This window comes from Chiloscyllium plagiosum, chromosome 5 (assembly GCF_004010195.1).
Source record: "Chiloscyllium plagiosum isolate BGI_BamShark_2017 chromosome 5, ASM401019v2, whole genome shotgun sequence".
NCBI classification, from domain to species: domain Eukaryota; kingdom Metazoa; phylum Chordata; class Chondrichthyes; order Orectolobiformes; family Hemiscylliidae; genus Chiloscyllium; species Chiloscyllium plagiosum.
The window spans coordinates 89,507,777-89,522,438 of record NC_057714.1 but is presented as its reverse complement, the minus strand read 5'-3'; the positions used below and the strand labels follow the sequence as shown (position 1 = coordinate 89,522,438).

The following is a 14,662-nucleotide window of genomic DNA, read 5'->3' as shown; positions in this document are numbered from 1 at the left end:
GTTGTCCTTACTAAACTATTCGAGGAACTGAATAATAAAATGTCTGTTTCATGTCCAGGCTAAAGCGACTATTATTGGAGTTTGTTACATTTGTGAGTAGCCACTTTGTGTGTCAGGTTTTGAGGGTTTCTCATCACTGTTCACCATCTAAACCTTCTTCATATACCCCCCATTTTACTGTGCTCCTCACTGTTTTCCTAATGGGTGTTGTGATTAAACTGTGACGGCTTTCGGATAATCATTTGGTCTTGGTGCTTTCTCTCTGACCTGTATTTCAGAACCATTGACTAAGGTTACTTAATTAGTAAATACAAGGTTGCAAATATCCTTGACGTGTTGCTAACATGTATGACTAAATTTATTCTTGTCATCCATTTTCACAAAAAAGAGAAGACCATATTTGTGGTATTCACTTGTTTGCAGTTCTCACGATACAGTGGTTGATGCTATCAGCACCGATTTTCTTCAACAATATTAAGCTTGTGAATTTGCATTTCAAATACCAGTTTCTAACCCACACTTTGATTTCCCCCCAGGAGAGCCACAAACCTTTCCATTGTACTTTAAGAGAGCAGAAGACTATCCCATTGATCTCTACTATCTTATGGACCTCTCCTTTTCTATGAAGGATGATTTAGAAAACGTAAAGAAGTTAGGAACAGAATTGCAGACTGAAATGCAAAAGATAACGTCTGATTTTCGAATTGGTAAAAATCATTTATTTTCACTGCCTTTTTTGAGATTGTGTATTTAACAGACAGTACTTCATCTTGTGAAAAACTTGTTCTTATTTAGGATTTGGTTCATTTGTGGATAAGACTGTAATGCCTTACATCAGCACAACCCCAGCCAAAAGGAAGAATCCTTGCTCAAGTGGTGAAGTATGTACTAGTCCATTCAGCTACAAAAATGTCCTGTCATTGACCAATGATGGATCAAAGTTCAACGAACTTGTAAGCAACCAGACTATTTCTGGGAACCTGGACTCTCCAGAAGGAGGTTTTGATGCCATAATGCAGGTGGCTGTCTGTGGAGTAAGTGAAAATAATTGTCCCCAAATATTATTTTGAATAATCCTAATGTTTTCTGTTCCTTAGCTTGTTCTGAAATTTGTACTAAACTGTTCTGAATTTATTTTCATTTACTGTACTTTATTTTTTCTAGTTGTGCTTTCATAATGGTAACTAGGATTTGCATATCATCTGCTCTTCATTTTTATCTTTTATATATTTTAGTCCATCTTCTCCTGATGCTCTCTTTTCTATACTAGAAACTTCAGGATTTTTCACTTCTGCTTTTTCTGCATGGTGTTGCTGTTTTCATCTGGGCCATTTGATTCCACCTACTTCCCATTTTTCCAAATAAATCTATTGTGAAAATCATAATAAGTTAGCCAGCACAGTTAGGAAGCAATTTGGAACACAACTTAATTATTCTGTCTTTCACAGGAAAGAATTGGCTGGCGCAATGTCACTCGTTTGTTGGTGTTCTCTACAGACGCAGGATTTCACTTTGCTGGAGATGGTAAACTAGGTGGTATTGTTTTACCAAATGATGGGAATTGCCATCTTGATACACAAGGTCTCTACACCATGAGTGACCATTTTGTAAGTTTACCATCTAACCTCGGCAGTGTAACACCTGAGTGTTATTTGCTGAAAAATAGTTATGTAGCCTCTCCTTGTATCTTACACACATTATTATATAATTGTCTATAAAGTTCAAATTTAGCAGTAATTCTGAAATTTTGTCAACAGGATTATCCATCTATTGCTCATTTGGTGCAAAAACTTGGTGACAATAATATTCAACCTATTTTTGCAGTCACAGAAGAATTCAAGGGTGTGTACAAGGTAAGTACAAAATGCTGAAATTTCATCAAAGTTATAGCTATAAAAATGGAGCAACAGCAGAAGACTAATCTGCCCCTCAAGCACATTCTGCCATTCAGTTTATCCTGCTCTGTAATTCAACTCCATTTGCCTAAGCTTTCAAGCTATTCTTTCATGAGATATGGACGTTACCAGCAAAGCCAGTCCGTCTCCAATTACATTGAACTGAGTGCATTTTAAGGGTCTTCCAGAGGCTTTCAATAACTTTTCTGTAGGTTTGGAGTTACATGTAAGCCAGACCACGTCAAGATGTGAAGGTAACTACAAAGATGTGAGGAAGGAGCTGGCCAAAGTTGATTGGATGGGAGCCTAGCAGGGAAGAGGATGGAGCAGTAATGGCAGGACTTTGCAGTGCCAACTTGGGAGCACAGCAGAAATTCATCCCACAGAAGAAGAAATATACTAAGGGGAGGACGAGGTAACCAGGGCTGCCGAGGGAAGTCAGGGACAACATAGAAGTATGGTGAAGGTTAGTGAGAAGTCAAAGGATTGAGAAGCCTTGAAAACCCAGCAGAGGATAACTGCAAAAGTAAAAGGGGAGAGAAAATGAAACATGAGAGTAGCTAGCTACTCAGAAGATTGCAAGACTTTTTAGATAGCTTTAAAAAAAGGTAAAAGTAAGGCAAAAGTGGACATTAGACCACTGGAAAATGAGGCTGGTAAAGTAGTAATGGAGAACAAAGAAATGACAGAGGAACTAAATAGATACTTTGCACCTCACAATGGAAGACACCAGCAGTACGCCAGAACTTCAAGGGGCAGTGGTGGGTGTAGTGACCATCACAAAGGAGAAGGTGCTGGGGAAGCTGAAAGATCTGAAGGTGCAGAAATCATCTGGGCCAGATGGGCTACACCCCAGGATTCTGAACGAGAAAGCTAAATGGTGGAGGCACTGGTAATGATCTTTCAGAGTCATGAGTCAGGGAATGTCTCAGAACTAGAAAATAGTTAATGAAACATCCTTGTTTAAGCTAGGAAGGAGGCAGAAGATAGGAACCTATAGGCCAGTTAGTTTGACCTCGATTTTAGAATCTGTCATTTAAGGATAAGATTGAAAGTACCTCTTCCTTTAAGGAAGAAACCAGCCATCCTTACCTAGTCTGGCCTATCTCTGATTCCAGGTCTTCAACAATGTGGTTGAATCTTAACTGCCTTTCGAGTAAGCCTCTCAATTTAGGGCAATAAGGGATGGAAAGCAAACTCTAACCCTGTCAGCGATGCCCATAAACCACGAAAGAATAAAAAAAATCCGTCAGACTTGTAAGCTCAAGATCAAAGAAATCAAATGTGTTCATTTGTCCTCCTCACTTGGTTCTCGTTCATCTGCACTGTACCCTTTTCCAAAGTTCTTATTCATTGACAGTGCATAGCTTCTTTATTAGGTGTCCCAGGATTCAACTGCTGTGATAAAGATAACTGTCGAATGTATTATAACATTAACAATGGTTTTCAGGAAACAGATAGATTTGTAGGCAAAATTTAAAGCAAATAGGATTGGAGATTGTGGACTGAAATGGATTGAAAACTGGTTGGCAGACAGGAGACAAAGCAATAAGCGGGTCTTTTTCCAGGTGGCAGGCAGTGATTAGTGAGTCACCACAGGGATCTCTGCTTGGACCCCAGCTATTCACAATATATTATTAATGATTCGGATGAAGAAACTACGTGTCATGTCTCCCAAATTTGCAAATGACACAAAGTTGGGTGGAAGGATATACTGTGAGAAGGATACATAGAAGCCTCATGCGATTTTGATGAGTTAAGTAAATGAACAAATGCATGGCAGATGCAGTATAATGTGGATAAATGTGAGGTTATCCACTTTGGTAACAGAACCAGGCAGGTAGGTTAATATCTGAATAACAATAGATTGGGGAAGGGGGTGTTCTCGTGTAGCAGTTTGTGAAAGAAAGCATTGCAGGTGCAGCAGGCAGTGAAATAAGCAAATATTATATTGGCCTTCATAGCGAGAGAATTCAGCTATAGAAGCAGGAGTCTGCCTGCAATGCATTGGAACAACCACACCCCTTATGCACTTTGGCCTTCTTTCTGTGAGGATGAATGTTCTAGCAAACGTTGGGAAAGCTCAGCAGTTCTGACAACATCTGTGAAGAGAAATCAGAGTTAACGTTTTGGGTCCAATGACCCTTCCTCAAAACTGATGGTAACTAGGAAAATTATGGTTTATATGCAGAAGGTAGGGTAGGGGAAGAGGGTAAACAGAAAATGAGAGGTGGGGATAGAGCCCAAAGAGAGAGAAGAACAGTTGGACAGGCAATGGAGGGAATAACTATTTGGCTAGGAGAATGAATAGCTATTAAAGGAGACTGTTAGTGGCTAATAATAGGTAGTGTGTAACGGCATACTGTATGATAAGGTCTGGTGTGTGATGCTGGTGGGATGGTAGGTAAGGACAAGGGGGAACCCTGTCACTGATGTGGGAGGGAAGAAAGGGGGTTGAGGGTAGAAGTGTGGGAGATGGGTCAGACCCAGTTGAGAGCTCTGTTGGCAACGGTGCTGGGAAATTCAGTTGAAGAAGAAATTGGACATCTCTGAGGCACCCTAGTCAAAACTGGCCTCGTCGTAACATGCGATGGAGATGGAACTGGGAGAATGGAATGGAGTCTTTACAGGAACCCAGGATGCGTGGATGTATAGTCCATGTAGCTGTGGGAATCGGTGGGTTTATAGTGGATATGAGGGTCCTGTCCATAAATGGAAACAGATGTCGGGGAACAGAGGAGTCAGAGATGCACCATGTGAAAGCAAGAGCGTGGTGTTAATTGGAAGTGTACTTTCTCAGTTCTGGATGAGAGGGGGAAACAGCACCAATGATATCATGGCTATGTCCGAGAAAGTGCTGAGTGCAGGCCAGAATAGGACCTGAACAAGGAATGTTCCAAAGATCCCATGAAGAGACAGGCATAACTGGGCCCATGAGGGTACCCATGGCCACCCCTGCCACTTTAACACATCTGTCCTATTCCTTGGCCAACATTGCTGTCTCAGGCTTGCTGTAGTGCTCCAGCAAAGCTCAACACAAACAAGAGCAACATCTCATTTTCTGCTTGGGGACCTGCAGCCCTCTGTATTCAATGTCTCATTCAATTTCTCTCTCAATAACTGTCCCAATGCCACACAGCAGACCTCGTTATCACATAGATGAAAGTGAGGACTGCAGATGCTGGAGAATTAGAGTCGAGAGTGTGGTGTTAGAAAAGCACAGCCAGCCAGGCAGCATCCAAGGAGCAGGAGAGTCGATGTTGGAAGATGGACAGGTAGGACAGGTCAAGAGGGTGGTGCTGAGTTAGGAGGGTGGATCTGGGATAAAGTGGCGGTGAGGGAACATTTGAAAACTGGTGAAATTGATGTTGATGCCATGTGGTTGGAGGGTCCCAAGGTGGAAGGTGTGGCGTTCTTCCTCCAGTTGACGGGTGGATTTGATTTGGCAGTGGAGGAGGCCCAGGACTTTGATGTCATTGGGGGAGTGGGAGGGGGAGTTGAAGTGGTTGGCCACAGGGTAGTGGGATTGGTTGGTGCACGCGTCCCAGCGATATTGCCTGGATCACTTCGTGAATTGGCGTCCTGTCTCCCCAGTGTAGAGGAGACCACATTAAGAGCAATGTCCACAGTAGATGAGGTGGGTGCATGTGCAGGAAAATCACCTCCGGATTTGAAATGATCCTTTAGACTCTTGGACAGAGGTGAATGGGAAAAGTGTGGGCACAAATTTTACACCTCGTGCAGTTGCAAGGGAAGGTGCTGGGTATGGAAGATGGGTTGGTGGGGGGTGTGGACTTATCACATAGTCTTCCATTACACATTACTATCATTAACCATTAACGGTCTCCATTAACAGCTGTCACCCTCCTAGCCACACTCCTTTGTCTGTCCAACGCTCCTCCTCTCTCTTTGAGCTCTAACCCCATCTATTGTTACTGTTTTCCCCTACTCCACCCTATCTTCTGTATATAAAGCATCATTTTCCTAGCTACCATCAGTTCTGAGGAAGGATCTTCGGACCTGAAGCATTAACTGATTTCTCTTCCCAGATGTCAGAACTGCTGAGCTTCTCCAGCAACTTCTGTTTTGTTTCTGGTTTACAGCATCTGCAGTTCTTAGCTAGTACATCCTTTCATAAAAACTATGGAAAGAATTGAAATGTTTACAAGACTGATTCCTGGGATGATGGGACTGGTGTACAGGGAAGACAATAGCATGGGGGTCTCGTAACATATAAACTACTTTTTAAAAAAAAAGGAAGATGCAAGAAGGATGTTCTCAATGACTCGGAAGTACAGAACCAAGGTTCACAGTCTAAGGATAAAGATTAAGTCTTTTAGGACAAATGGGTAGAAATATTTTCACCGAGTGGTGAGCATTTGGAATTCTTTGCCACAGGCAACTGTTGAGGCCAAAACATTGATGTTGATACCATCTTCAGATTAAAAGGATCAAAATGTATGGGGAGAAAGCTGGGCAATGGGTACTGAGTCAGATAATGAACCACGATCATATTGAATGGCAGAGCAAACTCGAAGGTCCAAATAGCCTACTCCTTCATTTTCTGTGATTCCCATTTATCTAAACAGATGCGAAAAACAGAAGTGATCTCTGATTCATGCTTTATTTTAAGTGAAAACCTTTGTGACTTGACAGTATTATCATTTCATAACATTTTTGTTCTATTAATAGGCGCTCCATGATCTCATTCCAAAATCGGAAGTGGGGGTTCTATCATCAAACTCTAGTAATGTAATCAAGCTGATCCTTGATGCTTATCATGTAAGTGCTGACTATTAAATTGGCCCTTGCATCAAAATTTATTTAATTTTACCACTCCAGTTTTACGAATATATTTTTATCAACACAACTCTCATAATTCTTTTCATAGGCTTTGTCATCTGAGGTAATCCTTGAGAACAGCAAATTGCCAGAAGGAGTGTCAATACATTATACAGCCTTTTGTAAAAATAATACTGTTCATACAGGGGAAGAAGGCAGGAAGTGTTTAGGCATTCAAATTGGTGATGAGGTAAGATAGTTCATTCTTTTTCTTTTAATAATTTCCGTAATATTTGTTTGGTGGATACCATGATGAAATATGCACTTGCTGCAACGAGGAAGATAAGTCATTATCAGTTTTTTGCATATTGTGGTTTAAACTGAAGTTGTTTTCAAATTTGGAAGCTATCCTGTTCTCTCAACCCCTCCATCTTCCATTCCAAAACATTGTTTGATCATAAAACCTGGGTCTTCCTCCTACATAACGTGTAAGTATACGCACCCACTATATACCTAGGTCCTGTTAGGTCTGTTTTGGTAATTTTGAAAAGTTGGTATCTGTCCAGATGTGCTACTCAGAAGACATTTTTGTGAGTATCCAGGCAGGTATTGTGGAAATTTATAACGCTATCCCAAGTTGGTGTTTTTCTTCCTCTGCCCTCCAATTTAATCTAGGAAAGGTCTTGCATTTGCCCCTTTTTCTTTCCATCTGTGTAGTTTCATGTTTCATTGGGCATTCCAAGCTTACTGCTGGCACAGCAGGACTGTCCTATGAAGAGAGATCCTGCTGTACTCTTTAGAGTTTCAAAGAATGACCGGTGTTCTCATTTAAACTGACAAAATATTTGGGGCTAGACAGGAAAGATGGTTGCCCTGATTAGGAAGCCTAGAATCAGAGGGCACAGTTTCAAAATAAGGTGGATGCCACTTAGGTACCAAATGAGGAAAATGTTTTTTATTCAGTGGATTGTGAAACTTTGGAATTCTCTACCACAGAGGACTGTGGAAGCTTAGCCTTTGAGAATGTTTAAGTTAGAGATTGATTGAAACATTTCTGATTATAATGGCATACAGAACTATGGGGATGAGGTCAGTAAAAGGCATTCGTGTGATCGATCAGTCATGATCGTATTTAATGGCAGGACTGAATAGGCTATTCTTGTTTTATCTTTCCTATGTTCCTATCACTTTGTGCTCTTTTGGGACAGTATGATGTGCAACTATATATTTTTGCTGAACTGCTGTTACAGTGTGATTGTTATTAAGGGTTTCTTTGGTTTTGTAACACAGTGCCATACACTATTAATGATTACAAACAGAATAATTCTGCTAATAAAGCCTTGGGTAACTCTATTGTGTCTCTCTCTGCAAGCCTGTGAGTCAGTGATTCACCTTGGCTGTTTTGTGTCTTCCTGCTACTGGCATCTCAGCTGTCACAAAAATTGAAGCCTAATATGTGATACCTTATCACCTTTTGAAAGTCCATTTACATAATTAGGAGACATTGAGGTCTGCAGATGCTGGAGATCAGAGTTGAGAGTGTGTTGCTGGAAAAGCACAGAAGGTCAGGCAGCATCCGAAGAGAAGGAAAATCAATGTTTCGGGCTGGAGCCCTTCATCAGGAATGAGGCTGGGACCCTCTGATTTGAAGAGATAAATGGGAGGGGAGAAGGTAGCTGAGAGCACAATGGGGGGATGGACTTGGGGAGTAAAGGTGATAGGTTGGAGAGGAGGATGGAGCGGATAGGTGGGAAGGAAGATTGACAGGACAGGTCATGAAGACAGGGCTAAGTTGGAAAGTAGAAACTGGGGTAAGGTGTGGGGGAAGGGAAATGAGGAAACTGGTGAAGTCCACATTGATGCCCTGAGGGTTGAAGAGAGGGCATCAATGTGGACTTCACCAGTTTCCTCATTTCCCCTCCCCCCACGTTACCCCAGTTCCAACCTTCCAACTCAGCCCCGTCCTCGTGAGTTGTCCCAGTTGTCAATTTTCCTTCCCATCTTCCAACCTATCCGCTCCACCCTCCTCTCTGACCTCTCACCTTTACCCCTTCCTCCATACACCTATTGAACTCTCAGCTGCCTTCTCCCCAGGCCCACCACCCTCCCATTTATCTTTCCACTCCCGAGGTTCCTAGCCTCATTCCTGATGAAGGGTTCTGGCCCGAAACGTCGATTTTCTTGCTCCTCTAATGCTGCCTGTCCTGCTGTACTTTTCCAGCAATACACTCTCAACCCTTTTAATCAAAGTCAACTGCACTTCCCTCAATCTCCACTTATTACCTTGTCAAAAAATGTAATCAAGTTGGTCAAGCCCAATTTGCCATTTAATGTATTACAGTTCGTTCCTTGTTCAAGTAACTATTATTCATTTTATGCTGATTATTGTTACTAAAGATTTCCCATCACTGTTAAACCAGCTTGTAATTACCAGGATTATCCTTTCCCATTTTTTTGAACTTCGGTCCATTATATGCAATCCTTAATGTTGTGACACTATCCTGTATCTAAGGAAAATTTTGAAGGTTGTAGCCAGTGCTTTTTTACAACTTCTGTTGATAGTCTAGGGTGTGTCCCATTCAAACTGAGTGACTGATCTACTCTTAAGTACTGCAGTCGTCTTTGTGCTTTCTTTAAAAAAAAATCTCATTCAGCATCCTGACAACTTTTCTTTTAGATTAGATTCCCTACAGTATGGAAACAGGCCCTTCAGCCCAACAAGTCCACACTGACCATCTGAAGAGTAACCCACCCATACCTATTCCCCTACCCTATATTTACCCCTGACTAATGCACCTAACACTATGGGCAATTTAGCATGGCCAATTCTCCTGACCTGCACATCTTTGGATTGTGGGAGGAACATGGAGCACCTGGAGGAAACGCACACAGCCCAAGGTGGGAATCGAACCTGGGTCCCTGGCGCTGTGAGGAAGCAGTGCTAAACACTGAACCACTGTGCCGTCCTCTTGTTTATCATTCAGAATTGTATTTTAATAAACACTTTTATACAAAATAAGTGTTTCATTCCTCAGCAACGCTTGCTTTCTCCTCCAATAAATCTCCATTTTGGTTCCTAATTGGTCACATGGCACATCAGACACAACCCTTTTACAATTAATATTCCTTAAGACAAGCTTGGAATTTTCTTTTGATACACAAGCATTCAGTTTTTGTATTGTCTGTCTGTATCCTTATTTCCTTTTTTACTTCTCTGTACTTTTTATATTCAGCCTAATTCGTCCTTATAATGCCATATAATCCCTTTGATACCCAGAGAGCTTTAACCTTGGTTCACCATCACCACCCCCATCCCTTTTCCACTAGAGGAACTACCTGGTCTGTACACTAACTCTTCTCTCTTTAAAGGCTGCTCACCATTCCGTTATGTTGCTGCCTTCCAAACTTTGAGTACAACCTGTCCAAGTCTGATTTTTGCCTCAATTTGTTGAAATTATCTACCTTCCCTTAAGCATATTTAGTTGCAAATTTAGTCCAGAACATTGAGATGTAAATCTTACTCTCTGGTTATAAGGTATTCCTTGTTGGTTGTCAATGACCTGCTTTCAGTGAATTTGATTAGTTTCTCACCAATTGGTGTATGCATTCCTGAAGTATTGTTTAGTTAAGAGAGCCTTGTTCTGCATCTAACTCTTCTCTGCATCGAACTGCTATAATATGTTAACTGCTATAATAGGTGTTCATTCCCTCCAACTAAACTTATCACTGTACAGCATGTAGAAATTTATAAATTGCATAAAACACACTGATTGGAAAAATATAAAATCCTTTAAATTTCAAGCCAACATATGCAGACTATGGGTAGTTCTATAAAGTGACGGTTACATTCCTGAGAAACCCTGCGTTATAGAAAAATTGTGCTTTAGAAACAGTACTTAGTGTTGGCAATGTAATCAAATTACAGCCAGTGCACATTTTAAAAGTTCGCAATTCAGAAAGTGTTCCCATTTCGTCGATCACATTACAGTGAATTGGTGTTAACAAAACGTGCATTATAGCTGAACGGCCTGTATTTGTAGTGATATACCCTGTAATTGCTTCTCTTCCAATTCATTAAGCAAATCAATAGTTTGGTGTGCATTTGGATACATTTTCAATTAAACAAGTGTGCAGCAGAATTGCATGATGGAAATACTGAGCAAACTTTCAAACTAGTAAAGAAATACAGTTTTGTTTTAATTCAGTACAAGCTATTAATTTTGTCTTTGGAATCATACACTTTTAACCATCTCAGCTCTTCAAACTGTACAAAACCATACTAGAAAATGGATGAATCATGCTGTAATGAATGGTCATTCCACCCTTATTCCCCTCTTTCTTGACTGATACCACATGGCCCTCCTCCAAGTCCTGTGACCTCATGTCACCATGGCAGCAGACAAGAAATCAAGAGCTCATTGCTTCCAAAGTTGGTGCATGGGAAGCAATGCCCAATAACCCCCAAATTAGTGTATCAGCGAATAAAAATTAGTTTTGTTTACATATGTATCAAACTCCCTTTTCTTTTTTAGGTGAGCTTCAACATAAGTATCACAGCAAAAAAATGCCCAAATAATGGTGAAAAGGCAACTATTCAAATCAAACCTCTGGGATTTAATGAGAAAGTAGAAATTGATCTGGAGTTTGTTTGTGAATGTGATTGCCATAAGAAGGGAATTCCTAATAGCCCAGATTGTCACCAGGGTAATGGAACATTTGAATGTGGAGCTTGCAGGTAGGTAATCAGTTTGTTCAGGGATTGTTTATTTGTTCAAGTTATCACCATGCATTATTTTTAAAAATCAGTAAAATGGACTCCTTTTACTGTTTCTATTGTCACATTTGGTATTGAAATCCTGCAATGTTGTATTTTAGATGTTTTGATTTTCAGCAAAATTTGCTGTTAATAAAGTAAGGAATTGATTGCAAAAAATGTTTGTGCCAGATTTTTTTGGTAAGTCTTTTGTTGAAAGTGAGGATTCTTGCTGCAGAATTGAACACAGTTAGTTTGAGGTGGCAAAAAGTAATGGCAATGTCCAAGCTAATGAATGCGTGGAGGAGAAAGAAGTTAGTTAATATTTTGGATGAAATTACACCAGAAATCTTGAGCTCTCTGTCTCTCACTCTCTGTCTCTCACTCTCTGTCTCTCACTCTCTGTCTCTCACTCTCTGTCTCTCTAGTATGCTATTAATTCCATCCCCCTAAATTGTAAAAGCTAGCTATTTGTGACCTGTGCTTGTAGATAGAATACATAAAAACAGAGGGCAATCCTCTATATGATCAGGTATGGTAAAGAAAAAGTACATCACCAACATTACTTGTCATTTAAAATGATAATCAATGGCTACTGTATTTTTTCAATCACTAATTTAGAAATTTTTGCTGGTTCATTTTCAGATGTAACAAAGGACGGATTGGTCGATTTTGTGAGTGCAGCACTGATCAAGTGAATACTGAGGATATGGATGCTTCCTGCAGAAAGGATAATGCATCTCAAATCTGTAGTGACAATGGAGATTGTGTCTGTGGGGAATGCCTCTGCAAAAAGAGGGAAAATCCTAATGAAATCATCTCAGGCAAATATTGTGAATGTGATAACTTTAATTGTGATCGATCCAATGGATTGATTTGTGGAGGCAAGTATACAGAAGAATAAATTTATTTCAAGAGTTTTCAATACTTTTTTCTTGATTTGCGGAATAGTCTCTGCATACTTTATTAATTAGAAACTTAACTGATTAATAGAAACTACTGTATCTCCAGCAAACACAGTGGAAGAGGATATCCATGCTGCCAATGCCATCATTGTACACCCACATTGAACTGGAACTTGGTGCCACTGATGTGCGTGCTCTGCCCTTTGCTGCCTTCACCCTTAAAGGCTTTGCTCACTGCATCTAAAGTCCCTTGCAGCTAAATAATAAATCTTAAAGATTAACCATTATAAAATCATGTCATAGAGTTTTGAGAAGATCTGTAGTTCAGGTTGAGGTTCTGGATGTAAGTTGCTTGCTAAGCTGGAAGGTTCATTTTCAGACATTTTGTCACCATACTAGGTAACACAATCAGTGAGCCTCCAGTGAAGCACTAATGTTCGTGACCCGATTTCTATTTATATGCTTAGGTTTCATGAAAGTAATTATATAATATTGCAGCATGGCTGATAGAGGGTCGCAGACACTAATTGCATGAGCAGTGAGTATGCTCCCTACAGAAACAGCATGCGCAGCCTTTCACGGCTTAATGTTTTGTCTGAATCCAGGAACACTCACTCTAACAGTGCCATGGGTCAACCCTCTGCAGGAGTTCAAGAACTCAACTCACCGCCACCTTTTCAACGTAAATGCTGGTCAGCAACTCCCATATCCCATGAACAAATAAGCCAAAACTTTGATGAAATCCATTTCAAATGCTACTGAATGAAGTGAGCCCAAGTCCTGCCTTTCACTGGAATTCACACTTGGGAACCAGCCATATTTCCATGTACAATCTTTTGTCCAATTCTTTATGTAACGTTAAATATTTTGCATTTCAAACAAAAAAAAATCAGGTCTAAATTTATAAGTATAACTTCTCACATGGAGAATTCACAATATCTGCTTTTACTGTCCATTTTTTTCAACAAACCAGCAGGCAACTGCTACAAAATGTTAAATTAACCAATGGAAACAAGTATTGTCCTGTTTTAATATCTACTTCAACAGGGCTAAGTGCAGAGGAGATGGTCTAAGGCAAAAGTTTAGAGATGAACGTAAACATTTCTAAATTGTCAACATTTTGTAGGAAATGGTGTCTGTAAGTGCCGGGTCTGTGAATGCAACCCCAACTATTCTGGCAATGCTTGTGATTGCTCCCTGGATAATTCAACATGCATTTCGGAGAATGGACAGATGTGTAATGGGAGAGGCACATGTGAGTGTGGCCGCTGCAAATGCACTGATTCTAAATTCCAAGGAGCTGCATGTGAAATGTGTCCAACCTGCCCTGGAGTATGTACAGAACACAGGTAAATGTAATCGCAAGATATAACACAGTTACTTTGTCAGTTTGTAAATGATATTTGAGCCCCTTAAAGGATTTTAATATTAAAATTTAAATGGGAAAAGACAATCTACAGAAAGCGAGTAAAAAAATCTAAAAATACAGTAATAGCTTTGAGTGCATAAAAAGGAAGAGTGGTTGATGAGTGTTGGTACCTTAGAGGATGTGTCTGGGAATTTATGATTAGAAACAAGGAAATGGCAGAAACTTGAAATGTGTTTTGCATCTGACCTCATGTGGATGTCAAAAAAAATTCCAAGACGAGTAGAAAAGGGAGGGAGGGAAATCACAAAAGAAAATGTATTAGAAAAACTAATAGGGCTAGAAGCTAACAAGTCCCTGGATCTGAAGTCCCACAACCAAGGGACTCTTAAGGAATAGCTTCTGAGACGGTAAAGCATTGGTTGTGATATTCCAAAACTCCTCAGATTCTGGAAAGGCTAAGAATATGTAACATTACTGTTCAAGAAAGAAAGAAGACAAAGTTTTTAAAATAAATCTATAGGCTAGTTAACTTGCAATAAAAGATTATGAAAATGCTAGAAATTAAGTGGTTAGCAGGATATTTAGAAAATAAATCTGGTTTCGTGAAAGGTATAGTTTTGGTGAATGTTGACTGCATGTCATAGGTGGTAGGACTGTTGCTGTTGAATGTTGGTGGTGGTGGAACAAGTGATTGTGGATGGGGTGCACTCGAGGCCTGCTTTGTCCTGAATGACATCAAGCTTCTTAAGGGTTATTGGAGTGGTACTGATTTAGGCATTTGGGGAGCATTCCAGCACTTGCAGATGAACAGGCATTTGGGGAGTCAGGTGAGTTATGCCACAGGGATACCTGCTACCTGATGTGCTTTTATAGGCACTGTATTTATATGGATATGTGGAACAGTCCATCTTCCGCAACTACACTGGCCCCACCCCCACCTTTACCTCCGCTACATCGT

General features: G+C 40.3%; 2 protein-coding genes across 10 annotated transcripts in view; one reads left to right on the top strand and one right to left on the bottom strand.

Annotated features, from left to right (window-relative positions):
- LOC122550083 (integrin beta-1-like) overlaps positions 1 to 14,662 on the bottom strand; it is a 279,698-nt gene that overhangs the window by 168,077 nt on the left and 96,959 nt on the right. The gene's annotated exons all lie outside the window — the stretch shown is intronic.
- LOC122550082 (integrin beta-1-like) overlaps positions 1 to 14,662 on the top strand; it is an 80,719-nt gene that overhangs the window by 51,165 nt on the left and 14,892 nt on the right. For all 3 annotated transcript variants that reach the window (XM_043690610.1, XM_043690609.1, XM_043690611.1), the window contains 9 exons: positions 537 to 707; positions 796 to 1,034; positions 1,449 to 1,607; positions 1,758 to 1,853; positions 6,588 to 6,677; positions 6,787 to 6,927; positions 11,210 to 11,412; positions 12,076 to 12,314; positions 13,462 to 13,684. In XM_043690610.1, coding sequence (XP_043546545.1) covers positions 537 to 707; positions 796 to 1,034; positions 1,449 to 1,607; positions 1,758 to 1,853; positions 6,588 to 6,677; positions 6,787 to 6,927; positions 11,210 to 11,412; positions 12,076 to 12,314; positions 13,462 to 13,684 — 1,561 coding nt within the window. The remainder of the gene's footprint in view (positions 1 to 536; positions 708 to 795; positions 1,035 to 1,448; positions 1,608 to 1,757; positions 1,854 to 6,587; positions 6,678 to 6,786; positions 6,928 to 11,209; positions 11,413 to 12,075; positions 12,315 to 13,461; positions 13,685 to 14,662) is intronic.